This window comes from Rhipicephalus microplus, chromosome 1, assembly GCF_043290135.1.
Source record: "Rhipicephalus microplus isolate Deutch F79 chromosome 1, USDA_Rmic, whole genome shotgun sequence".
NCBI classification, from domain to species: domain Eukaryota; kingdom Metazoa; phylum Arthropoda; class Arachnida; order Ixodida; family Ixodidae; genus Rhipicephalus; species Rhipicephalus microplus.
The window spans coordinates 279,680,075-279,704,886 of NC_134700.1; the positions used below are offsets into that span (position 1 = coordinate 279,680,075).

Here is a 24,812-nt window from a genome sequence, read left to right on the forward strand (position 1 = left end):
ACACGGCTTCTTTACACATTTTGCGGGCTTTCTTTACAACGCGGAAAAAAATAATTTCACAGCTCAGAGCACATATCACCACTGCGGCAAGAGCGGCACTCGTCTGGTCTTTCTTTCTTTTTCATCGCGCGTGCCTTGCCCGCTGCGAAGGACGGTATACCGACTGCATTAACAACGCTGTAATCCACGAACAGCTGACTTTCCTGCACGCTGCCCGCTCCTATAGCGCGGACCGGGCCAATACGTGGTTACATTTACATTTACATTTTATTGAGGTTGTTACGACCACATTTCAAGAAATGCACAACACTGATTAGACCCATAGCCATAGGCTAGTAAGGGGTCTAACGAGAGAAAGTATACAAGCAGAATACAATTTGTGTATAAGAAAAAAATCAAAACATCAAAAAACGTTGATTTTTCAACAAACGAACAAAAATACAAGAAGATGCACATTGTTGCACTTTGTTCATAAATAATGAAATAATCAAGTATAGACAAAACATCAAACTATGTGTAAGGCTTAGTACATGGTCATTACTATTGATCTACATGTAGCAAATATTTTTTGAGTGTGCTCGAGAAAACACTAGGATCTTTAATCTGAAGTGGTATGTTATTCCACACTTTAGCTCCTACGAACTGTAGTAAGCGTTCACCATTCACGTTTTTAGTGGGTGGAAGATTAAAATTCCGCAATGTCATGCCGTTAAAAGCGAGTGCCGATGCTGCTGTTTCTTATCGAATTCGATATCCACGGATAAGCGCATCATTTGTAACACTTTACTATACAGTGAAATTAAAGCACCAGCATGAATCGTATGCGTGCCAGTCCATGTTTCCGACGCGGGTGAAGGTGGCTGGTTGGGACTCGCTTTTCAGTGCCGCTTCTATCATCGCCTTTAAAGGGGCGACCGGCTCGAACATGTGTGGATGTACAGCGAAATCAGTCCGTTTTTCACAGTTAGCCATACTTACAGCAACTACCCCGATTTCAACAGACAAACGCGAAATTGACTGTCGGCGGGCTGTCCTCACCTTTCTGACATTGTCGTGCCGTGGTGGTCTAGTGGCTAAGGTACTCGGCTGCTGACCCGCAGGTCGCTGGATCGAATCCCGGCTGCGGCGGCTGCATTTCCGATGGAGGCGGAAATGTTGTAGGTCCGTGGGCTCAGATTCGGGTTCACGTTAAAGAACCCCAGGTGCCCTAAATATCCGGAGCCCGCCACTACGACGTCTCTCATAATCACATGGTGGTTTTGGGACGTTAAACCCCACATATCAATCAATCACCTTCCTGACAGTGACGTCATGAGGCTTCGACCAATCACAGCGGCGGTGAGACTCGCGATGGCGGCCGCGGCGGCGCCTGTTGCTTGTTTTTCGGCAAAAGACTTATTGGCGTTGGTTTATGCAAATTCTCTGCTTTATTTTCGAGCTCGCCGCATGAAATTACCTATCGTGACACCATAATCTCGTTTTTGTTTTAAATCGTTTAGTGTACGTTTATACATTCGCGTATTACACTTAAGTTATCCGAATGCTTCGCAAAAACGCCGATAACAGGTGTGTATACAGAGTTCACGTGGGATGCACGGGCGTGAATGCGGTGGTCCTGCGCGTTTCCTTTTCAGGTTGGTGAGCCTGCGGTGTATACATGTATATAAAAGAAAGACGCACCTATTCCGCGAATCTAAGTGCATCTTGGCTCCGTGCGGCCGCGTGCGCGCGCCTTCCTTCCTTCCTCGTGGTGTCACATTCCCCTGTGCCACGAGGAGGAAGTTGTGTACACTCGAGCGACCGCGTACGATGACGTCTGACAACCTTTCGTCTGCCGCCCACACGTACGTCAGAGGAATCATTAGAGAGTTTTAGTACTGCGGAATGGCGCTACGTACGCATCACGCAAGCGCCTTGCGTTACGTGGCGTCGTTTGCCACACAGATCGGCTTTTAGTACGCCGTAGTACCCGCGTACGTAACGAGCGTGAAGCGTGTTGCGTCATCTTGTAGATCGAAATAGAAGCACGTGTTGTTGACTGCCGATGTGAGCCAATCCAAGTGTTATAGCCAGATTATGGCCATATTTTAAGCCACAGAGGCGGTCGGTGCTTGCCTTCGATGCCGCCATTTTGCAAAAACGAAGTCTCGCGCTGTCGCGAACTTGTTCGAGAGCGGCGCGATCAGCTCATACGTACGCACGCACGCATCTCATGCGTGCGTACGTAGCGGCTGCGTACGTAACGCGATACGTGCGCGTTTGTGTCTGCGCATGCGCACTACGCAGAACGTGGCGTCCTTGCGTACGCAACGCCGCCACGTACGCAGCGTACGCAGTACTGAAACTCTTTATTATAACGCGAGCTCGCGCTGCGAACGTGCGTCCTTGTTTGTTTTTGTTTTGTCCTGTGTTATGCGGCGAAGGCCGTGTTAGCTGATAACGCGTGCGAGCAGCCTTATCTCGTTCGCTCCCTGTCCCCCACTTTTTTTTGTAACGGTTATACAGCGAGCGGGACGCGAAAGGAGAAGGGTTCTAGCGCGCGCGTGCAAACAGCACGCAGGCGGAGAGGCTGTTCCGTTCCTCGCGCGCAAGAAAGGCGCGTGACGCAGCAACCCGCGCGCGCGCGCGCGTGTGTAAACACAAGCCGAGCGAAAACGCGACACGTTTGACTCACGTGAAAGCGCGCACAAACGAAAGCTGTAACTGCGATGTCGTTGTTGCCCCGGAACGTGCTCATCGCGACGCTGTCGTCAGCTGTGCCCGCGTCCGCGAGAAGAAAACGAATGGACGGGTATTACAAAAAAAAAAAAGCGAATGCGGAATAAAAGAAAACAGGAAAATAAAAAAAGAAACACGGTAACCGAGGAGGCGCCGGCAGCAGCGACTGTAGTAGGTCTGAAGAATGGCAAGTCGGACGACGACGACGACGGAATAAGTGCAGCAACGCTGTTTTGTTTACCGCCTCCTCACGACGACAACAACAGCGCTGCGCGCGATAGCGACAGGCGGTAGAGAAAGGTCAGTCTTCTAATTCTAATTCTAAGAAAGGTCTATCTAATTTCTCTCTATTATTTTTAGCAAGCGTTGCAAAAAAATGATCTATTATGAGGTGTACAGTGTGGCCAATCCCCCATGTGGGTATGAGCCAATATCTCCTAGGAGACAAGACAAGACAAGACGAGACAAGAAAGGTCAGTTCCTCTCCTGTTGCCGACGCGTGCCCGCGGTCTGCGTTCACCGAACCAGCGTGCGCGAGCATCCACTGTGCGCGTCGCGTCCCCGTCCAGCTGTGTGTATGTGCGCATGGATTGGATTGGATTGGATAAACTTTTATTTGGTCCTCCAAAACACAGATCACTGTGTTGCGGGCAGCTCCCACGTGGGGACTGAGATGCCAAGCTCCTGAGCCGCCTCGCGGGCTTGGTGGACAGCCCAGAGCTGATCTGCCAAGGACGAGCTGCCTTAAAGTGGCGCTGTGCCTCCAGAAGAAGGTACAAAGGGGCGCTACTACGGCTGCGTGATCAGTTGTGCGCGCGTCTGCGCAAGTTCGGTGCAGTGAAACCAGCCGGTGCTTGTGCGGAGTCGGTGGAGTCCCTTTTCAGTCGGCGGCCTCGAACAACGGTTGCGTCTCGGCGCGGTAATTTTACACAAGCCAGCCGCACGTGACGATTCCGCATGAACCAGCAGTCGAGAGGGCCGTTTAGCTCGTCGGACTCGTCCAAGGCTGGCGGCACGGAAACACACGCGGCTTCGGGAAACTTGGTCGCCATCAGGTGGGCACGCTTGCGCGCTTTTTTTCTCCCTAAGTCCATTGTGCGCATGCGCGTCCGTGTGACGCGGAGGATGCGCCTAATCCTATCGAGTATGGGAGGGATGAAAGTGTAGTGATCAGTGCGGATATACGCTTGATAAGACAGATGCTTGGGCTAGTTGGTGATTGGCATAGAGTTTCCCAACATACACTAGAGGGAACTCTGGCGCTAGTGTCTATGGGAGCTGCAACGCACGGCGCTTCAGCGAGCATGGCAATGATGGGTAGTACACACATTTGTCTAATATTCCTACTTGTAGCCTGCTTCTGGCTCCGTGTCTGTTCGTGTGACTTGGTGCTGTTTTTTTTTTACGAAAAAAAAAAAAGGAAATGTTCAGCGTTCGCGCTTCGCAACCTTATTCTTTTAGGCTTACCATTTCGAATCAGGTCACAAAGTACAAAAAGGGTTCGTTTTTTTTTTTCTTTCAAAACGAAACCGTAACCAGCAACAAACGATGCCGCAAGTACGATTCGCCGCCGGCAAGTACGAAGACTAGGCAAATGTGTGTACTACTACCCATCATGCCCATGGTCGCTGAACGATCGCAGTGGCAGAGTCGCCTCTAGTTAATTTTAGGAAACTCTATGGTGATTGGGAATCAACATATTTGCGCAGGGCAAGACTACGAGTACAGTTACGACGTAACTACAATAGAAGATCTAGTCTTTTCTTCTGTAGTTAGGTTTAACTGCTCGTAGTCTTGCGCTGTGCAAAGATGTCGATATATACGGATATACGCACTCGACGCGTATAGCTTCACGATTTGTTTTCTTTTTGATTAGGTCGTATTTGGTATTCACATTTACTTTCCTCTCACTGGTCATCTTTCACATTGATGTTGAGCATAATTCGTCTGAGTATACGAGGCTTACCTGAGGAGATTGGTGCATGACCCAGAATACGTTGGGACGTGTATGTCTTCGAGAATCACTCTTCCGCCGCGGTGGTCTTGTAGTGGTGATCGTGCTCGACTGCTCACCCTGCGGGATCGAATCTGTGCCGCGGAGGCCGCATTTTCGATGGAGGGAACAAAGCTTTTGAAAGAGAAAGGAGGTACATTTTAAAAAAATAGATCTACTTTATGACTACATGTAGGGTAGCAGGTAAAGTTTCGCGTTCGATTTTTTCGCAGTATTCGATGCTTTTGATTGATTTGATTGATATGTGGGGTTTAACGTCCCAAAGCCACCCTACGATTATGACAGATGCCGTAGTGGAGAGCTCCGGAAATTTCGACCACCTGGGGTTCTTTAACGTGCACCCAAATCTGAGCACACGGGCCTACAACACTTCCGCCTCCATCGGAAATGCAGCCGCCGCAGCCGGTATTTGAACCCGCGTACCTGCGGGTCGGGAGCCGAGTACCTTATAGCCACTAGACCACCGAGGCGGGGCAGTATTCGCTGTCATTAACGTTTATCGTTGCCCCGCCGCGGTGGTCTAGTGGCTAAGGTACTCGGCTCCCAAACCGCAGGTCGCGGGTTCAATTACCGGCTGTGGCGGCTGCATTTCCGATGGAGGCGGAAATGTTGTAGGCCCGTGTGCTCAGATTTGGGCGCATTTTAAAGAACACCAGGTGGTCGAAATTTCCGGAGCTCTTCACTGCGGCATCTGTCATAATCATAGGGTGGTTTTGGGACGTTAAACCCCACAAATCATCATCATCTTCAACGTTTATCGTTCTATAGACTACTTTACCAAGACGTAAAGGCGCCGCCATCTTGTGCTGTTAAGCCAATGTTTTCTCGTTTTCGTGTATCGCGACCTGAAATATTCAGGCCAGGAAACATTGCATGCGCCAACCCAGCCGTTTTCACGCGTATGCGTCTACACTCTAAGCCGAAATTCGGCAAAGTTGGACTAACTGCAGTCGTTAAACCAATAGACGAACGGTTCGTCCAACAGGGACTAAATGTGTGACAATGCGTGTCTTGCGCAAACGCCCGGCAATGAAGGGACCAACGGGGAGGGCAACTGCGCCGCGATCGCCTCCTGTCGATGCTGCACTGCAATGCTCGGCGTGGTCGGCGATCATGAAAACAAGTTAAATAGGCTATACGCCACTGTGAAAGTGAAGCACTATGAAACGAATAGAAGATGTTATTAGAGGAAAGTAGTACAACACGCTGTCAGTGCACAAAGCAAGTGCCCTCGCGTTTCCACCATGCAGGCACGGGCGAGCCGAAGCCAAGTGAAAGTCTCCGCAAACACGGGCAATGCCGAGAACTCGCTTTAATGTGCTGAATAAGTTCGAACTACGGTGAACACTGACAATGCTAATAAAAGTAAGCTGTTCATCAGCGGTCGTGTACCCACACAGTGACCACAAGTTCAAAGCGATATATAGGTAAAGTAGGCTTCGTACGTCATCGGCATCAAGCGGGCTGCCGGTGTGAGTGCATTGCCGGCACAAGCGAAGGAAACGTCGCGTACAAGTTCACAAAAATAGTAGCTCAGGCAAACTTATGTCTTTTTATCCATGCGACAATCGTTATCAAAAATACAACGTGTAGGCGATCGCGGATACGACTAATCGTGCGGCCAGCGGTACACAGGTTGTGCCTTACCAGCACGATGAAAGAACCGTGCCTGCGAACGGTCTCGTCGCTGTAAGTATATAGATATCTACATCACTCCGTAAAACACAGCGAACATGGGGCACTTACCTATTGTTCATTTGTGACTATAAAATAACGACGACGAAAATTCCACGCGAGCCGCATGTTGCGATCGCCGGCGGTCGTTTAGCCGTACTCGTCGTAAGCCTAGCGACGCCGTCGGCAAGCCGACACGGTATGGCATCGGCGGGGCGCCTGCGGCTGCTTCGCCGGCTTTCCCGCACAAGCGCCGCTGCTATGTTTGTGTTTGCGGACTCGTGCGCCAGCACTGCGAACGCTGGTTCGGCCGACATGAGCGAATACCAGCTGATAATTCATATTCTCGGGCTGGAGGCATGTTGAAGATTAGATGGATTCATATTAAAAGATCGATGCGCATCGGGGCTACGAATAAGCCCATGTAAATATTCGCGTTACGGTGTCAATATTTATTGTTTTCTTAAGCCGAGTAAAAGTCGCCCACTGGTACTAGATGGGAGGTCAAAATGCTGTGCTATATATACCCGAGAGTCTGTTCTCTGTAGTACAGCGCGGGCAGTCAGTGTTTGCGGTGTTTTACTTTGAAATAATAGTGCGTATGTATGTGTGTGTGTGCGTGTGTGTGTGTGTGTGTGTGTGTTGCATGAATAACATACTATGATCTTCAGGGCTAATTAAATTGGAATAAACATAAAATATACTGCACAAACGCAGTGTCGCAATTTTTTTTTTTGCCATTGGTCTAGACGGTTCAACTGTTAGTCGCGCTGGAGCATTCTACTGGGGCCAACATTTAAACCAAGTGGAGTAAGTGCTTGGGGTAACAGTTGAGCCCTTGCAGTTACTCCCGCAGTTAGTCCAAAATTGGTTCAAAATCTGTGGCAGCGCATTTAGACCCCTAAAGGACCAATGGCATACCCCACTTTGGTCCTTTTCGGCTTAGAGTGTACAGTATATATAACACTGTTCGTTGTCGAAGACGCAAAAACACCAATATTAACAGCCAAATATGGCGGCACTGCAACCCATCCGGGAAAAAAGTCTTGTGTATGCATGCAGCATGACCGCCCTATAGAAAAGAAGCCGAACCAAAGTGCTTCCGCCAAGCGCATTACAGAACTGCGCATCGGGCTCGAGCGGACACGAAGGGGCCTCCTTGTTTACGTCTCCGTTGTTTACGGGCTCGCAACGGCGGGGCCATCTTAAGCGCAACGTCTGTATACGGACGTGCGCTTGGCGCTTTTGAAGGTGTTTATTTGCATCGCGACGCCTGGAATAAACGTGGGTTTAGCTGTGTGCCGAGCCGTCTGCAAATGGCCCGTATACTGCAGCTGGAATTACGATTTGCATCGGAACTTTTCTAGTGCAGACATGTTTACGAATAAACCAAGGCCTCGCGCCGCGTCTGTTCTTCGAATCCGAGAATTTTTTTTTTTCATACTTGTATTCAACCATTGGCATGCCACCCCTCCGCGGTGGTATAGTGGCTAAGGTACTCGGCTGCTGACCCGCAGGTCGCGGGATCGAATCCCGACTGCGGTGGCTGCATTTCCGATGGAGGCGGAAATGGTGTAGACCCGTTTGCTCAGGTTTGGGTGCACGTTAAAGAGCCCCAGGTGGTCGAAATTTCCGGAGCCCTCCACTACGGCGTCTCTCATAATCATATGGAGGCTTTTGGGACGTTCAACCCCACATGTCCATCAATCAAACATTGGCATGCCGCCGTCATGAGTGTAACTTCGTTTACGGCTGTTTTCTGCTTAACTACAATAGTAAGGCATTGGGGGTGTTATCTCTAGTAGTTATAAAATAAATTACAAGAAATTAAAGTGAAAAAAAAAAACACTTGCCGTAGGCAAGGGGGCGAACCTGCACCCTTCGAATTACGCGTCTGACGCTCTGACCAATCGAGCTACGGTGAGGGTCATTCCCCCGTGCATTTAATTGGCTTTGCATATGTGCTTAAATGCAAACCTCGGAGTGGTATAGCGCCGATCTCAGGCAAAAAAAAAAAAATAATCCGAACTCGGCCACCATGATTGCGATCGACGCTGACCAACACACCAGCTAGTTTAAATGCACATGTTACTCAATGAAACCGCCCCGCCGCGGTGGTCTAGTGGCTAAGGTACTCGGCTGCTGAACCGCAGGTCGCGGGATTGAATCCCGGCGGCGGTGGCTGCATTTCCGATGGAGGCGGAAATGTTGTGGGCCCGCGTGCTCATATTTGGGTGCACGTTAAACAACCCCAGGTGGTCGAAATTTCCGGAGCCCTCCACTACGGCGTCTCTCATAATCAAATGGTGGTTTTGGGACGTTAAACCCCACATATCAATCAATACTCAATGAAACCTACGGATGCATGACCGCCGCTGTAGCCCGTGTTATGAGCAGCGGATGCGTAATTCGAAGGCTGCAGTTTCATTTCATACCGGCGGCAGGTTATCTCTTCGTCCACTTTGCGTTCTTCACTACTGTACTATTACTACTACACATAACATTCGTTGTTCTTTCCATGATGTTATTGTCTATTAGCTCTAATTATCACTTTCTCTGCAATTTTACTAGCTACGTTTAGAATGCGTACCTAATGCTCGCTGTTGTACGGGCGTGCCCTCTGTTTTATAACGCTTTCAATATATTTTCACGTCACTGTGGCGTTAGAGTTTATTGTGGCGTTGCCCGTGAACGCAAAGTGAAATCTTGAACCCGCCATTGCGGAAGCGTTTAGCAAGTGATTTGCATTTAAAACTATGTGAGCGTTTCTAAAGAACTGAACAGCTTTTGTTTTACCGACATCCAAATGCGCCTATATGCTGTCATAATGTGTGCGCGCCCATAAATTCTGCCGTTTGTTGTTTGTTTTCTTTTTTTTTGCTTCTTTTAAATACAGCACATTTCAGCATGCATTCACTAGGGTAACTTCGTGCTTCACGCGCTACCAAAATGGGTCTCTGAGGCCACGTGGAGATGAGCCCGTGGTTCAGATAGGCACCGCCAGATGCCGCAATGATTCCAGCTGCTCGCAATATTTCGGTGAACTATAAGTTGATCAATTTCTATTAATTTTTCTGACCTTTAATTGACCCTTATGTTCAGTCAAATTATTCTCTAATATCATGTATATTCGATATAGATCTTCAGTTTCAACGAGAACCACCAATTTAAGTTTTTTTTAGAACACTTTTTGTGCGTCTTCTTTAAATCGAAAGTCAGCCTTCGACCGGATATACTTTGAAGAGGCACAAAAGGTGTCACGCGGAATTGCCGTGCTGTTCATGATGCTATGTAAAAACTGGTACGTAACGTATCTGCAAATAAATCGCTAGGAAATTTCGCGTTCGCACATCAAGTTTGAACCTCGTCTTTTTATGATTTATTTTATTTGCATCTTTCTCGACTTTTCGGTCACGCAAAAGATGATGATTTTTCGCTCTCAACCGATGATACCGATGCCGAAATTTCGGTGAAACGAGCTCTTTAGCGCAATCGCTTACAAAAGTAGTGATATATACCATGAGACATAAGGTACCATGCATTAACAGGCCGATTCGTCACTGCAGTCCAAACTTCCAAATAGAGGTGAACACCCACTACAAAGGTCAACACACTTGTCTAGAACGCTGAAATTGCACGCAGATGGCGCACACCTGAGAATTCATGCTTAGCAACTATAGTGCACGCTATAATTTGAGATTTTTCAAACGCGCTTCAATCTGGAAGCATCGTCAGTGCAGCCAGGAGCTTCCTGTGTCACTGTTATAGACAAGTGTGTGGACTCCTGTACAACCGAGCCCAGAAGTTTGAGATAGACCAGATAATGTACTAGTGAGCAGTGGGTTCGTTCACAGGCTCCCCCGCTAGGGGCCTTCGAAGCACGGCCGAAGGGGTGACATGACTACCGCGTCCGGATCTTTAGTGAGTCGGTTTCGCGCCCATGAGGGTACGTAAACCTCGTTGTGTCTTGTCAACCCAGCTTGCAAAGCCGTTCTCCTTCTTTCAAGCTTTCCGGCCATTTGGACGCCAGCTATAGGCGAAAACATTCGGTACCTTGCGAGCGGCTCTAAGAGCGTGCCGTGCAGTCATCGCAGTGTGCTCGTTGCAGGGTGCGTTATTGCCTCAGCTATATCTATCCCGATGGCCGTTGTCCTCACGGACATGAAGGAAGGCCTTTCACTACCCTATTTTAAAAGCTATAGGGTTGTCACTTACACGTGCAATTCTAGCGTTCATTTACAAGTTAGGGCTTAGTGCTTACCAAGCATCCACCCATCCAGGCCTCGGTCGCCTGTTTTTCGCCCAGGTCAACTGTAAACACCAGGAGGAAGCGAAGCCGCTCCTATAGGCATGCTCGAACTCTTCTGGACAACGGGCGTCTGCCCCAAAGGATGGCGCATGGTGCTCTCTTTTTGGTATACATAGTTTCATTGACGTGTTGCCAACTTTCTGCGTACAAAGGCCAGTCATGCTTATCCGTCGCCGCATTAATATCGTAATATGATGGAAGAGAGTACTCTTGGGAGATTGCAGACGCGAGCTTTTCCAACGCCAGCTGTAGATTACACCAAGTGCCAGCAATCGTGCAGAGGTAGCCAGCTTATGCCACATGGCGCGGACATGCGAAGTCAGCTACACAACGTTGACCCCATTCCTAATACGTCGGAGGAACGGTGGTGTTTTATATGCACCTGTATACGTACGTATGTTTGATATTTCACGACTGTTCTTGTGTATGTGGAGTGGTGAATTGGGGGGGGGGGGGGGGGTATGGTGCACACTGCGCTCCAACTTCCGCAAGAGCTCGTTAACCTTCTTTATTATTCTCCGTCAACGTTAGGCTTACCAATTATTTTTGTTTTTGAACAACTCAGCCAGATGCGATTCGCTGCATCGTACTCGCGTGTATGCCCGCATTTCTATAAAGCTCGCACAACCTGCTGTTGGAACCAAGGGTTGACCAGGATCCCACCGCTGCTGCTATCTGTTGTTGAGTTGTTGGGACTTTGCCGTTACCGGCACCGGGAACTCGGGAGAAACATGACGAGCATGAAGAGACAGATTAGGAAAACTATACAGAAGTTTATTCTACATTAATTACGAGTCATTCTACATCGTGACGATCTCGTCGAAGGGATTTCTCGGTAACCAAATGCGGCCATTTTATCAAGAGTTCCTTTTCCCCTCACTCTTAGATGGGGGAATGGCGTTAAACTTTGTTGTCCAACATCCGGACACACATCACTTTCGACAGTGCCGCCCACACCCGCCATCGTCAACCCTTTTTGACCGGGACGGGGCCACCACGCTCCCCCTCTGGCGCCAAGTTGTCTCTTCCTTGGGGGGTGAGAATGCCGCCGACTCCCATGCTCGCACTACCAGGAACATGAAAAGCAACCCCGCTCGTCACGCACATTTTGCGGGGCTGCATGATTGTCATCCATGCTGTCACCGCCATCTCTTCAGGGAGGCCGCCTCGACCGAAACCATTTTGGTCGTCTCGTAGTACGCTTTGCGGCCTCGCGACTGCATGCGCCTCGCTTCCGGGCTGGGAGGAAGATGCCCATATTTGGACGTCTGTCGGCAGGCCCGCATCCTTTCGGCAACTTCTTCGCGGAACCGCGAACACCCCTTTATTCTTGGTTCTAGCGCCGATCTTAATTAACACTGCGTTATAAAACGTTGAGTGTTGTTCCTCCAATTCACAGTGCAGCTCCGGAATGGGCTTAACTTTTCTGTGATATCAGGCAGACTTTTTGTGAAGACAGTGGTGTATACATAAATAGTTGCATTTAACACGCTAAAATAAGCACGCCGCGGCGTTTAATTTTGCTTGTTTCATTTTTAGACTGCCCTGTTTCAGACTGCCATGCTAAACGCTTTTCTTTTTTTTTTCCCTTTACAGCAGGGGGGTCTCAGACTCACTTGGCCGACAGGTCGCAGTCACGCAGTTGAATTCCGCAAGGGCTGAGACAATCAAGAATATGGAAGTTGGGGAGTGGGGTGTACAAATTGTCAGTTAACATTGTCAGTTAACATTGTCATTAAAAAAAAAAAAACCGTTTTCCACTGTCTCGATTTCCGAAGGAGATTCGCTGGCTCAATGGATCCAACATGCCAATCCCGGTCTTCGAAACGACTAAGACCTGGATGCTGCATGGTGCCGAAATATAGTTTTTGGTTCGTGGCCGTGTTTCGAGACATGGTGATCTCATGGGGTTGCCCGCGACAAAAAAAAAAGAAAAAAAGAAAAATGCTTTAAACTGTTCATGCCTGCGTAGGTTAAGAACATACTTATCAACAGCAAAGACAGTCTTGTGAGGAACGTGGGCCGCGCGTTCAAACCCATGCCATACACGATTGGGGGAGTGCGCGTGGTTAAGGAAGAAATGTGTTCAAAAGCGTGGTTGTATAGCCAAAAAAAAAAAAAAGTGGGCGTGTTTTCAATTGAGCTTTTCACACGTGTCGCTGGAAAACGGTAATTTATATGCGTTTATCTAATTAGCGAAACGCTTTGCCTCAGCCAAATGCGAGGTTAATAATGATGTAGCATGCGTGATGCGGCAAAATTGGGGCGAGAGCTTGTGATTACGTTCCAGTGAAATCTCTGGGAAATTTTCCGAATATCACCATGTCCTTGCGAAAACTGTGCTTGTGGCATTCAATCGAATGTCATATAATAAGAAGCCTTCATGAAAGGAGATGCCCCGATTGTGTTGCAATGCTAGATTCGCGTGTAGCCACTAACACCCACCTTCTCTTCTGCGGGAGTAATTAAAATGTGGCTTATATCAACACAACCGGAATTATTGTCTTATTACTTAAAGGGTGTTCTGTCCCAGAACTGCGTTTTGCGCAATAACGTCCGCTCAATTTTCGAGACGAAAATGCTGGCAGCTTCTTCTAAATACTGGGGAAATAGGCACAGTCACAGGAAGAAAAAAAAAGAGAGAGAAAGACTACAGTGCCTCAACTATAGCGTCATTTGCGAGTGCTTCAAACAGGCACATCCGCATTGAGGCGCGCTGCCAGATGTCACTTCTTCGTAGTTTGTACTCCGTCGTTATGACTCACGCTTTCAAATGATTCTCGTGAGAGGTGCGCTTCTGAAAGCGTGTAGAGAATGCTAAGGCGGATTGATATCTTCATTGGTTTCGTTGGCGAGGCGTATGACATAGCCGCAGGGCGTTTCAATTTTAAACACGTATACGGAGACGCACGGCTTGTGTGTTATCTGCATCGGAGCACTGACGATGTGTTTGCGAACGTAGAACCAAGGCTGCTGTCACTGTCACTCGCTTGCGGGCTTTGTAATGCGCGTCTGTGAATAGTCGTTTCCTTCAGACAGCGAAATTGTTCACTTACGCTAACGCAAATAAATACGACGACAAACACACGCACACGCAAGCACGTTGGCGTGATACAGATAACGTATTCTATACTCTCGTGCATGCCTTTTAGTCTCTCCGTTATGAAACTTCTCTTAATGCGGCTCGGCTCGCTTGCTCTCTCTATTACGGGCGGAATGGATTACTAAAAAAGCGTGAGGCTTTGCCAACAGTCGCGACCTCTATAAGGGATGCGACTATAACCGTAAAACCATAATACGTCCGGTTTACAGCAGTAACAACGGCAACGCCAAGATCATGTTTAATGAAGAGAAAGCAGCAGAAAGCCATAAGGTGGTCTTTCAAAGGGGCTGGCTGCCTGCGGTACACTAAATCGGCATTCTGTTCTGTTCGCAATATGAAGCGTACCGCAGTTTCCAACCTTGCAGCCGTCTCTCTGGAAAGTGAGTATAGAAATTTTTGAAGCTGACTTTTCGGTCTGTATGCGTTCCGTCATGTTCTGAAGTCGTATAGTACCCGCGATGACAATCGCTTGCCTGTGAAAGTCGCAAGCTGACACCGTTAGTGGTTTTTGCAGAACTAATTCGTTTTTGTTCGACAATAACGCGATTGCTGTAATAATCGCTTTGAGCACGCGGTGGGTAAAATAAAGCATTGTTGTCGAAGTTCTTGGACTTTCGTTTACTCAACGTGAAAAGCAACAGTGGTTTTGCGCGAAAATTGGCATGTTCCAGCAACATCGCTCTACGCGGGCGTCGTGGTATAATAAACAATAGTGGGTCCACTCACGCCATACATAAGACTGAAACTTTTAGAGAGTTTTGTACTGTGAGGGCAGGTTGTCGCTGCGGTCGGCCATCCGTCATGGGAATGATGGGGAATAGCTTCATAGTGGATTGCGTTTGCTATAGCAATTTCTGGCGTGAATGATGCTGTGTGGCGTACTTCACTGATGCGGTACCTCCTTCGTAATATAGTTTTTTTTATTGAAATAGAAGCTAAACGAAGGAGTTTTTGTCACTGTTACTTGGCGACGGCTAGCACTTTACACTTGATTGTTACAAATAAAGAAAAAAATAGCATATATACATATATGCTATTAATGGTAAAGCACCTTCGTTGCTTTGCCATTAGTTTTAGATGGTCATGAGCCTAGTATTTTATTCGACGCACATGGCCGCTCGAGATCTAACTTATGGAGTTCCTGTTCGAGTCTCCTTCGGTGTGTGTCGTGTTTCGGACAGTCGATCAAGAGGTGTTATATGTCCTCGCCGTCGTGGCCGCATGAACATGCTGACGATGTGTCACGCTGAATACGAAGTTATAAGTGCTTTGTGTAAGCAGTTTCGAGTCGTGGGCAATGAATGAGTGTGTCGACACGCCTTGGGTGTCACGGACTAATTAGAATCCAAGATTAAGATCAACAGCATATAGGATCGACTAATTTGTTTTGTCTGTGAACCAGGTAGACAAGCATAATTCACGTTTCGTTGCTCTTAAAATCTTATTTACATAATATTGAGATACATGAATGGGGCACGTTTGCGTAGAATGATGGGCGGTTTTCGCCAACTCATCTGCAATTTCATTTCCCTTGATTCCGCAGTTACTGGGAACCCACCGAAACGCCACTCGACGATTCGACTTCGTAGCTTCTGAAAGCTCTTTTAGTATTGCGTATGCTCTAACGCACACCAATGTGTCTTGATGTGGCGTATTTGTTGTTAATTGCCATTGCTGTCCCGCTTTCCTATATAGTGATATGGTCAAACATACCAAAAGCTCGTCCCTGCAGCCATTCAGTGGAGAACGGAACTCGCATCCTTAAAGCGGAGAGTGTGTCTGTCTCTGCCGAGACGTCCCATGTTCCTGCTTCCACGCGTCGCGGACTGCGATTCATGCCGTCGTTGTCAAACTCAACCGGGAGTTGCGCCATCGGAGAAGCTCACTCGAAACGAACATAACGCTGCCCGGAAGCGTCCGGTATATCGTCTCCGTTACGTTAGGCTTCCACGGCTGGCATATGTATATCTGCAAAGCCTGTCTTTCTTTTTGGCGTGCCGGCAGCCTCGTTTCACTGTATGGGCAGCATTTTAGCGACGTTGTTTGGGCTCGCAGAGAACGGCATGTTGCCTCGTATCTTCCGGGTGCCCTAACCAAGCTGGGCTGAATTGGGGAGGCGAAGCCATACGTCGGCAGAGGCCACGTTTCCTCGCGCTGTTAGCTTGTGCGCGCGAGGGCGTTTCTTTGCTTCTTGCGCTAGTTGCTCTCTCTCTCTCGGCAGTGAATCCTAACTAACCAGGTTTGTGACCTAATTGCAGTGCAGTCGTTCTCGGCGGTCTTCTGATCGTGCAGCCCCCCCGCGGTGGTCTAGTGGCTAAGGTACTCGGCTGCTGACCCGCAGGGCGCGGGTTCGAATCCCGGCTGCGGCGGCTGCATTTCCGATGGAGGCGGAAATGTTGTAGGCCCGTGTGCTCAGATTTGGGTGCACGTTAAAGAACCCCAGGTGGTCGAAATTTCTGGAGCCCTCCACTACGGCGTCTCTCATAATCATATAGTGGTTTTGGGATGTTAAACCCCACATATCAATCAATCAATTCTGATCGTGCAGCGTGTTCTGCGTGACCATCTGCATTCTTTCTCCTGTATATTCTTCCCTTGTTTGTCTGTGCATCCTATTTGCGCTAGAAGCACAATAGTACTTCGCTGCCAAGTCGAGATGTTTCGGAAGCCGCGCGTGCTTCCCAGTCGCAGTGAGGTAGGACTCGTATAGCGAAGACTGGTTAAGGTTGCGTAACGCGTTCCTGTCATCTTCCGACTTAGCAGCTCGGCTCTCAACGAGAACTCTCCGTGTATTGCTTCTCCTGAACTATAATGGCGGTGTATATTTCTTTCTTTTTGTACCTAGTTCCTAAATAAAAGATACATTCTTTTTTCTTCTTATGAGCAACAACTCGTACTGCAAACGTAAAATAAGTACTGTATACGCAGTGTTGTGCTTTTTCTCGCACAGTGGTCATGGCTCTGGTTTTATCGTGCTTCGAAGTTGGCGGATGAACGGGGTACAACGAGTATGCAAGAGGTGAAGTGCCTTTCGGGGAGGTAAAAGAAGAAAAGAAAAAGCGATCAGCCAACAATGCTATGAACAGCTCAAGTAAATTTAGTGGCTATGCGTGGGTCGCTTTGAGATTACAAGTGGAGCGTGAAGAAGTGGTGACATTCTCAAGCGCGTTCTTTTCATACATAGGTTCTCTTATAGGAGCTGGCGCTGCCAGATCTATTTCGTCATAGAGCAGATTTGTGCTCTTGGTCGACGATTGACCCGAGACGTAACCAACGTTCGCTAATGTTGATAACGGTGCCGTATTCGCGCGGAAAGTTCCGTTCCTAAACAGCGATCGTCGCAGCGTCGATTGAAAAGAAAAAAATGACGAAAGCTTGCCCGTTGGCGTCGTTGTTTCCATCTGTCAGCTTCCGTCTAAGATGTTGCACTTGCAGTAGGCATTCTAGAATGATTGATGAATGCGGTGGAGAAGGTTAAGGGGAAGTATAAGAGGTGCGAGTCTGCAGCATGTTGCCACGGAGTTTCACGGGAAGCGGCCAATGTTACGCACATACAGTCATCCGCTTCCTTACGACGTGGTTGATATACATGCGCCGAGAACTTAGGCCAGGCTATAGTCAACACCACCTAGACTATTGACATAGTCTAGGTGGTGTTGCTATAGTCGTTGAAAATGCGATCCGATGCGTGGGAGCTTCTGTGGGACACGCTCGCGCGTTTCAGTGCTATTACGTTTTGCATGGTTTTTTGCACAAGACGCTTCTTCGCGCTGACGTATTGTTCGCAGGGCTTGTGGCGACAAGATGCTGCAGTGTATCGCATACGTGCGTAGCACGGCGCCTGCACATAGGCGGTATAACCCCGCACTCGGACTGCAGGCCGAAGAATATGTGATCTGCTGATGGTTCTATTCTTGATGTCAGTTCGATTTTTAGGGGTGAAGCCGTCCTTAAGATCTAGCCTTTTCTTTCGTTGTGGTCACGGAAGAGAATCGTTGCTATAGTCGAAGCGTGTGTGAGACCCCATAAAAAAAGGTTTTTCAGTAGACTTGAACGTAGACATTGGCTAGTTATAAGGCAACAGATCGCTGTTCCAGGCGAAAGTAACCTGTCGATAAGAGTATGGATGAGTTGATCTCTACTAAAATGTGTCTACATGTCGAGTCTTCTTCGGGAAACCTGCAACACGAAGGCACGTCAAGAACTATATGTTTACGGGAGGGCACACACAGAAACGAGGTGACGGCTGAGATATATTTGCACGACGCCAAGCCTAAGCAGAGATGGCAAGCGAGAGCGCGCCCCACATCCCAGAATCACGTCGTTTCTCTCGCTGTCTGTCTTGCTGCTTCAGCGTGATGTTATCTTGTAACAGTATGTCCCAACATATTGCCCACAAAAAAAAAATTTAAAAATGGTATCTTGCCACCAGTCGGTTGGCGGTTCTTTGGATTCACTTTCGGGGTATAAAATTCTCCACTCCGGCAATTTTCTAAATACTCCTGGAGTCTCCCAAAATAATAATAATAATAATAATAATAATAATAATAATAATAATAATAATAATAATAATAATAATAATAACAACATCGGGGGGTGTACGTTCCAAAACCACGATATGATTATTAGAGACGCCGTATGGGTTCCGGAAATTTCGACCTTCTGGTGTTTTTTCGAGTTGCCTAAGTCGACTGGGAGGCAGAATAAATTTACATTTCCATGTATACACTTTATGTCACTCAATTTACCTTATATGGTTCAACGCTCGCGTATAACGTACGGTTATTGGCCTATATGATACCCAGAGCATCGACCACTCGTCATCATTCACTTCGTGGAGACGCGTGGATATCTTTCACAACGCCACAGCGCATGCGCCCTGCCCTTGCTCCTAGCGGTAAGCTCACGAAACACCTATTTATTTCTGAGGCTTTATTTTTTCCGCTATTGGTCTTCCTGGCCCCAACAACAACCCTCTGCAGAAGGCCCTCGGCAGAAGGTAGCCCATGAAAATGTAAAGGCATTATCAGCCACGCTGTTTCAATTGGCTCTCTTGCCAGCTCCGATAGACCCCAAGGGCTGGATATAATTACCTATCTGATAGGCCCCAAAAATGACGTCATTAGCGTTCGAGACCGAGATGGGAAAGTAATGGCGAATTCCATTGGGAGAGCAGGTGCACTCAAAAGCACGCTCAAAGTGCTCTCTTCCGAGGCGGCGTGTTTCAGTGGTCGAACAGGAGTAGGAGCACTGTCATCCATTGGTAGAGCGAGAGCGCTTTTGCTGCGCCGAGAGCAGCCAGGAGCAGTTCTGTCTGCTCCCTCTTAAAAAGCGGAGTGAGTGGAAAACGCAGGAAACCACGTGTTTGGAACGTCATGTCCGGACATACCCTCTCAGCAATCCTCCTCACTTGTTTACATTTTGCGGCGTCGTGTCGGGCGGTTATGGCGGCAGCGAAGCGTGCGTGGTGCTCGGGCTCGAACGATTTTAACGTCGTAGCGGCAGATTCTGGCAGTGAACGTCCACCTTGCCTGCCTTCAGATTCACGGATGGCGGAGGCAGCAAAACGTCGTCGTCTTGCCGAAGTATTTGACGAGCTAGACGATGTCAGCAGCGATAGCTGCTGGAGCTCTACGTCCGAGTCGAGTTCAAGCAGCAGCGACGATGACGACGAAGTGTATGCAGCAGCGTTTCAGCAGCTCTTTTCTCTGCCAGAGCGAAGGCCGAAAGTGGAAGCATATGTTACAAAGACGGTGGCTAGCTACTCCGACGAGGAGGTGAGTCATTCGGCTTCTGTTTTAATTAGGTTGCTTAAAGGCCTGTTTTCTTCCAGTTCAAAAGAAATTTCCGCGTCACGCGGCCGGTCGTGGACTTCTTGGCAGCAGAATTCGCCAAGTCACCGCACTGCCCTCAGAACAGTGATCATGGTGGCCTGCCTGCCAAGTCGGCTGAAGAACACATTCTCTCCTTTCTTTGGTGAGTGTCCGTACGTTTAGGAATGCCGCTGTCATCAGGTCACTGCATAATCCGTTTTATAGTGGGTTAGAGGCATATGAAATATTGCAAATAAATGTACCTAATTCGCAGCATGTCATTGGACCACCTTGCTTTAAACTTGTTAAATGCTACTAGCGAGTGTCGAACGTAATAGAGTTATAGTATTTTGTGAAATGCTTTCGTAGTTTGTACACCTACACACTGAGCTTCACAAAATTCTCGTTACTAGAATCAGTGGCAAAGCATAATTCATGATGCATCATTACAAACAACCATGAAAACTTTTGCTCACGAAGCATTTCAAATCGGCTGTGTCAGCAGGTTCACAGTGAGCTTCATCTCCACACTTATAAATGTAATGCGCGAATTAAAATTAGAATTTGTTATTTAGATAGTGCTTCTACTAATCAAATATTTTGAGTTTCTAAGGTGTCACCCAAAAAGGTGGAATCGTGTTTTCTGACTTCAGTTGTCTTGCTAATTTGCTTCATTGACAGCGACAGCATTGTTAACACCATTATTCAGTCATTGACAGCAACAGCAAGCTTAATTCCATTATTTAATTAGAGTATCCTCTCCTTTTCAGGTATGCAGCCAACAAAGCATGCATTAGAGATGTCGCTGGCCGCTTTGAAGTCGCAGAAAGCACTCACCACAGAATGATGGGCCGAGTAACTGCATTCCTGCTCGACATAGCACCGAATGTAATCAAGTTCCCCAGTGACCTGCAGAAGCTTGCTGTGGATTTTGAGAAGGTAACTATGCTTTTGTAAACATGCTATTTAAGGTATAAACTACAGTTTTTTTCACACCAATGTCATACAGCTCTACACAACTCAAGGGACCAGACTAAGAGGAATTACACCTACTCAAACCACAATAAGGACTGAAAGCAACTGATATGCAGGATCAGAACTGCAAATGAACAGAAAATGTAAAAATGCAAGAGATATGAAAGAGCACCACACAGTCAAGCCTCCTTCATGTGTATTACAAATGCTGTCAGCAATCGGACATTTTTCTTGAGTAGTTTTGACCATGTGATGCTGTTTCATATCTCTTCTATTTTCCCATCTTCTGCTTAGTGATGTACATCTAGTACTTGTCCTGCATGTACAGTGAATAAACCTAGAGTTCAGTTACTTGTGCACTCTGTATGTACTCTGTATGTGTCATTAATTCCCCTTCGTGCGGTCCCATGTGTTCTTTACCGCTCTACTATTACAATTATGAATTAGTTAGTGCCAGAATGCACCTTTTAAATAAGTTATTACAATTATTTTTCCCAGATGCTTCACAATTAAATAGCCAGTTAATTTCAATCATGTGTACCGGTAGTGTATTGCACTCGCCGTTATGAGCTTCAAGTCTCCAGTTTGTTTTAAACTTTTCCGCATGTTATTGGCACCTTTCATTACCCTTAGTGCCATGCTTATTTGACTATGTGTGTGCACATTTTTTTCTCTTGCAGCTGTCGGGATTCCCAGACACAATTGGGTGTGTTGACGGAAGCTACATGCCTATCAGGTGCCCAGCCAGGAAAGTGCGATCTGTTTATATAAACCGGCACCATTACCTATCCTTGACACTTCAAGGTGTTTGTGACAACAAGAAGAGGTTTCTTGATGCCAGCACTGGCTACCCAAGCAAAATTCATGACGCACGCATTTTCCGTCGGTCCAGGATTTCAAGTGTTTTGCCACAACTGTGCTCTAGCAAGTACCATATAGTGGGGGATGCTGCATATCCTTTCCGGGAGTACCTGATGACACCAATTCGAGACTATGGGAATCTTGACAGCATCAAAAAAACCTTCAATGCAAGACTCTCCGGGACAAGGGTGCTTATTGAAAATACTTTTGGCGATTTAAAAAATCGTTTCAGACAACTGCACAGGTTGGATATGTGGACAGTGGATAACATGTCCAAGTTTATCATTTCATGCTGTGTGCTTCACAACCTCTGCATTGATTGTGGAGATTTGCCAGAGAACCTGTCACGAGACCTGTCACTTACCTCACAAACAACAAATGTAGACTCAAGCTCTTCTGCAGTTCAAGTAAGCAGCAGTAGTGTAGCCCAACAGGATAGCCTATTACGTGGCTTGGCTAGCATCAAGAGAGATCACTTGATGATAAAAATGGGGTTGCAGAACCAGCAGCCATGAAACAAGGAATTCCTTTACGTGTTATGCAGTTGTGAGCAAATATATGCTTACCAAAGGCCCACCTGAAAAGCTGAACTCGTTAAAACACCTTCAAGGTTGGGAAAAATTGTCCTTACCACACACCTGTTGGCCCATTTGCATTTTCTCAAGGTAGTGTATTGTGCCAAACTAGAAAATAAAAGACATTGAAACTAAGTAATCGCTTTGGGTAGTACGTTTATTTATTTAAAACTACCACTTTATTTTGGAAGTCCAAAGGCCTGACGGAGAATCTCCATTTTTTCTTCATGCATTTTGCGCCGCTCTTCACGAAGCACCTGTCGCTCGGCCTGCCTTTCAGCTCTTCGATTTTCTTTTTCTTGACGTCTGGCCGCCTTTTGAGCCTCCTTTTCTTCTTGCAGTGCCCTCATTTCAGTAAAAAACAACTGCATGTGTGCCAGGCGTGCAGTTCCTACCCGTGGCTTCGTGTCGGGATTTGAGGACTGCGTCTTATTTTCCTCAGTGGTGTTGGCAGGTGACAACACGGCCGGAGATTCGGGCGAGGCTTTGAATGTAGCCCCTGAGGCGTCTCGCTCTACCTCCGGTTCAATGCTGTCATCAATGCTTTCAATTTTTTTCACCTCGTCGTCAAAAGGCACAGGGGTGGGTGAAGCACCAGACCTTTTGTTATGGTCGGAAGACGCCTTCCGACGCCTAATTACTGTTTTGTACCTATTTTCACACTGTTCTGGGGTTTTGGCTATGCCAAGCACAGCCTCGATGTCCATCGATATTTGTTTAAAGGCTTGCTTCCTGTTTTTGAATTTTTTAAATGGGCCAATCTGAGGGAAATATTTGAGGTAGTACTCTAGGAGCAGCCTTGTTTGCCCCTCTGTCCATTCAGCAGCTAGAATAAGAAAGAACCAACACATAAATGGTTTATTGGGAAACTGTCGGTCATTGTGCAGGCATTACTTATAATTGAATAATTTAACACACAGCACGGTCACTTGAGCTTAATTATCAATCAGCAAGCATTAATCAACAAAACAAGCATTTGCGCAGACTAGCAAACATACATAAGTGATAAGTTCTGGTATTGTGCATGTAAATGCAATATGCAAATTGTGCCAGTCTTCCAGTAATTGTAGTGGTCTGCTTTCCATGCTCTCTTTTTTTTTTTGTCATTTAAGGATCACTCCTACAAGTACACTTTTACACGCTCTGATGCATGCTTGTTAGATTTACCCAAGAACACTTGCTGAGGCAATTGTAGACACTCAGTGTTAATATACTTGCCTCCACCTCCTCTCCTGGAGCCTGATGGCTTGCTTTGAGCACCAGTCTCCCCGTCAGCTGATCTTGATGCAGTGGGAGCTGGCAGGTGCAGAGTATCTGTGCCATCTAAAAAATATAAATGAGCAGTAAATGTAGTGCCTCGCAATAATGTTAATACTAATACTTACCACCTCCTGTTTCAACGCATGGCAATCTGAGCTCCATGCGCATTTCTTCGCTCCCTCGCCTTGGCACATCGCCAGCCATATTTGTACGCAGAACTGCATCTGTTTTCACACAATGATGGAAATGTAATCAAATCAGTTATATAATGAAAATGGTTTCTCAAGTAGTCAGCTACATTATGCAAACTCGGATGCCTTACACTCGAAGGTAAGCGGATTAGAGCAAGCAAAAAACAAATTCTAAAAAAGTCAATTCATCATGTTACAGGGCTGCATGAAACACTGCACAAATCACTGATAATTAAAAAAAAATATCGCTTATCATACGTAGCATCTCGACCCTGCGATAAGAAATCGTGCTTCCGAGGAGATGTATGGCTTCACCGTATCACGTGGGATGCTGATCTGCCGTCTGGAGACATTAGCCACTTAAAAATCAGAAATAAAAATAAATTGTTACTGCGTGCAATACTTAGCTGCACCCACGTGACACTTGCTACACGCCACTTCGCAGTTACTTTTCTTAAAACGCTGCGAATCATTCTGTTGCTGATGGAGGGGTCTGCAATGTAAGTTTGTTTTGAATTAAGGATTAATTACTCATGCAAGGAAACTTGGCAACAGGATAGTGTACTGCAGTACTTCTAGAATTGTTTACGTTTTGTTAACTGCTGATGACAGCAGCAGCTGGTAACTGCATGAACAGTCTGATAAAGCTGTCATATCCACGGTGTTTTTCTGATATGATAAAGAATAGTGGGCTTAGGTCCACGCGCGCAAGAATGCATTGCATGCTGCATGCGCGACAAGTGCGCTGAAACAAATAAAAAGCAATCAAATTCACTTTACCTTCCGTACTAGATGGTGCCTGGTGTTGAATTAAAGACAGTAGGATGCGCTGAGCTTCCGAGTCCATCATGTAGTAGTATACGAAGCAGCAGCTTTGCAGGATAGCGCGCAAGCGAGTGCGCTGTACCAACCACTGCCACACGTGCTTTCCTTGCCCGTCCGGATCAGACCGCACGTGTTTTGCAGCAGAGGACGCTGGGATGCACAACCTTTCTCCTCACTCGCCTTTTTATTCCCTCACACCTGCTCTGCGGAGGTGTGCCGCATTCCAGTGGCAGGTCGAGTGACGCGGCTCTCAGTGCTCTGCCCCCTACTCCTCTCTGCTCGGCACCCTTACTCCTGTTCTCTCAATGGAATTCGCCATTACTAACAGCCGCTGAGAAAGTAGCGCCTCACAACGCTGCAGGCAGGTTTCTCGCGCCGTTGTTGTCGCGTGCGAGTAAGAGCTGTTTGTTTTCGGGGAAAAAAAAGAAAAGAAAAAAAGAAAGGTTGTTTTCCCTCTGCTATGCTGCCTCGTTTGTCTCGTTCGCGCCTTGTGG

At 47.3% G+C, this 24,812-nt stretch overlaps 3 protein-coding genes across 6 annotated transcripts in view; 2 read left to right on the top strand and 1 right to left on the bottom strand.

Annotated features, from left to right (window-relative positions):
• Window positions 1-24,812, top strand: part of LOC119188263 (insulin-like growth factor 1 receptor) — a 207,870-nt gene that overhangs the window by 49,053 nt on the left and 134,005 nt on the right. The window contains exon 1 of one of the 4 annotated variants that reach the window (XM_075895938.1): window positions 2,998-3,018. The exons of 2 other annotated variants lie outside the window; for them this stretch is intronic. The gene's annotated coding sequence lies outside the window, so the exon portion shown is untranslated. Of the gene's footprint in view, window positions 1-2,997; window positions 3,019-3,648; window positions 3,774-24,812 lie in introns of those variants that run through there. One more of the 4 variants, XM_075895936.1, reaches the window with a different exon arrangement.
• LOC119188264 (putative nuclease HARBI1) lies at window positions 19,057-22,177 on the top strand. Its single transcript, XM_037436219.2, has 4 exons — window positions 19,057-19,595; window positions 19,652-19,794; window positions 20,402-20,570; window positions 21,287-22,177. Exons 1-4 carry the CDS (start codon window positions 19,194-19,196, stop codon window positions 21,980-21,982), a joined length of 1,410 nt encoding a protein of 469 aa, XP_037292116.1. The 5' UTR covers window positions 19,057-19,193; the 3' UTR covers window positions 21,983-22,177.
• Window positions 22,182-24,492, bottom strand: LOC119188265 (uncharacterized). The gene is made up of 4 exons (XM_037436220.2): window positions 24,274-24,492; window positions 23,428-23,526; window positions 23,261-23,365; window positions 22,182-22,868 (listed from the first exon to the last, which is right to left on the bottom strand). Exons 1-4 carry the CDS (start codon window positions 24,341-24,343, stop codon window positions 22,222-22,224), a joined length of 921 nt encoding a protein of 306 aa, XP_037292117.1. The 5' UTR covers window positions 24,344-24,492; the 3' UTR covers window positions 22,182-22,221.

Bases quoted from the DNA above. Each gene is read 5' to 3' on its own strand.
- LOC119188265 (XM_037436220.2), bottom strand. From the start codon at position 24,343: ATGATGGACTCGGAAGCTCAGCGCATCCTACTGTCTTTAATTCAACAC. The intron at 23,366-23,427 runs GTAAGTATTAGT...TATATTTTTTAG, and splicing joins ATGCGTTGAAACAGGAGGTG to ATGGCACAGATACTCTGCAC. The intron at 22,869-23,260 runs GCAAGTATATTA...TTCTTATTCTAG, and splicing joins CTCCAGGAGAGGAGGTGGAG to CTGCTGAATGGACAGAGGGG.
- LOC119188264 (XM_037436219.2), top strand. From the start codon at position 19,194: ATGTCCGGACATACCCTCTCAGCAATCCTCCTCACTTGTTTACATTTT. The intron at 19,596-19,651 runs GTGAGTCATTCG...GTTTTCTTCCAG, and splicing joins CTAGCTACTCCGACGAGGAG to TTCAAAAGAAATTTCCGCGT. The intron at 19,795-20,401 runs GTGAGTGTCCGT...TCTCCTTTTCAG, and splicing joins CACATTCTCTCCTTTCTTTG to GTATGCAGCCAACAAAGCAT.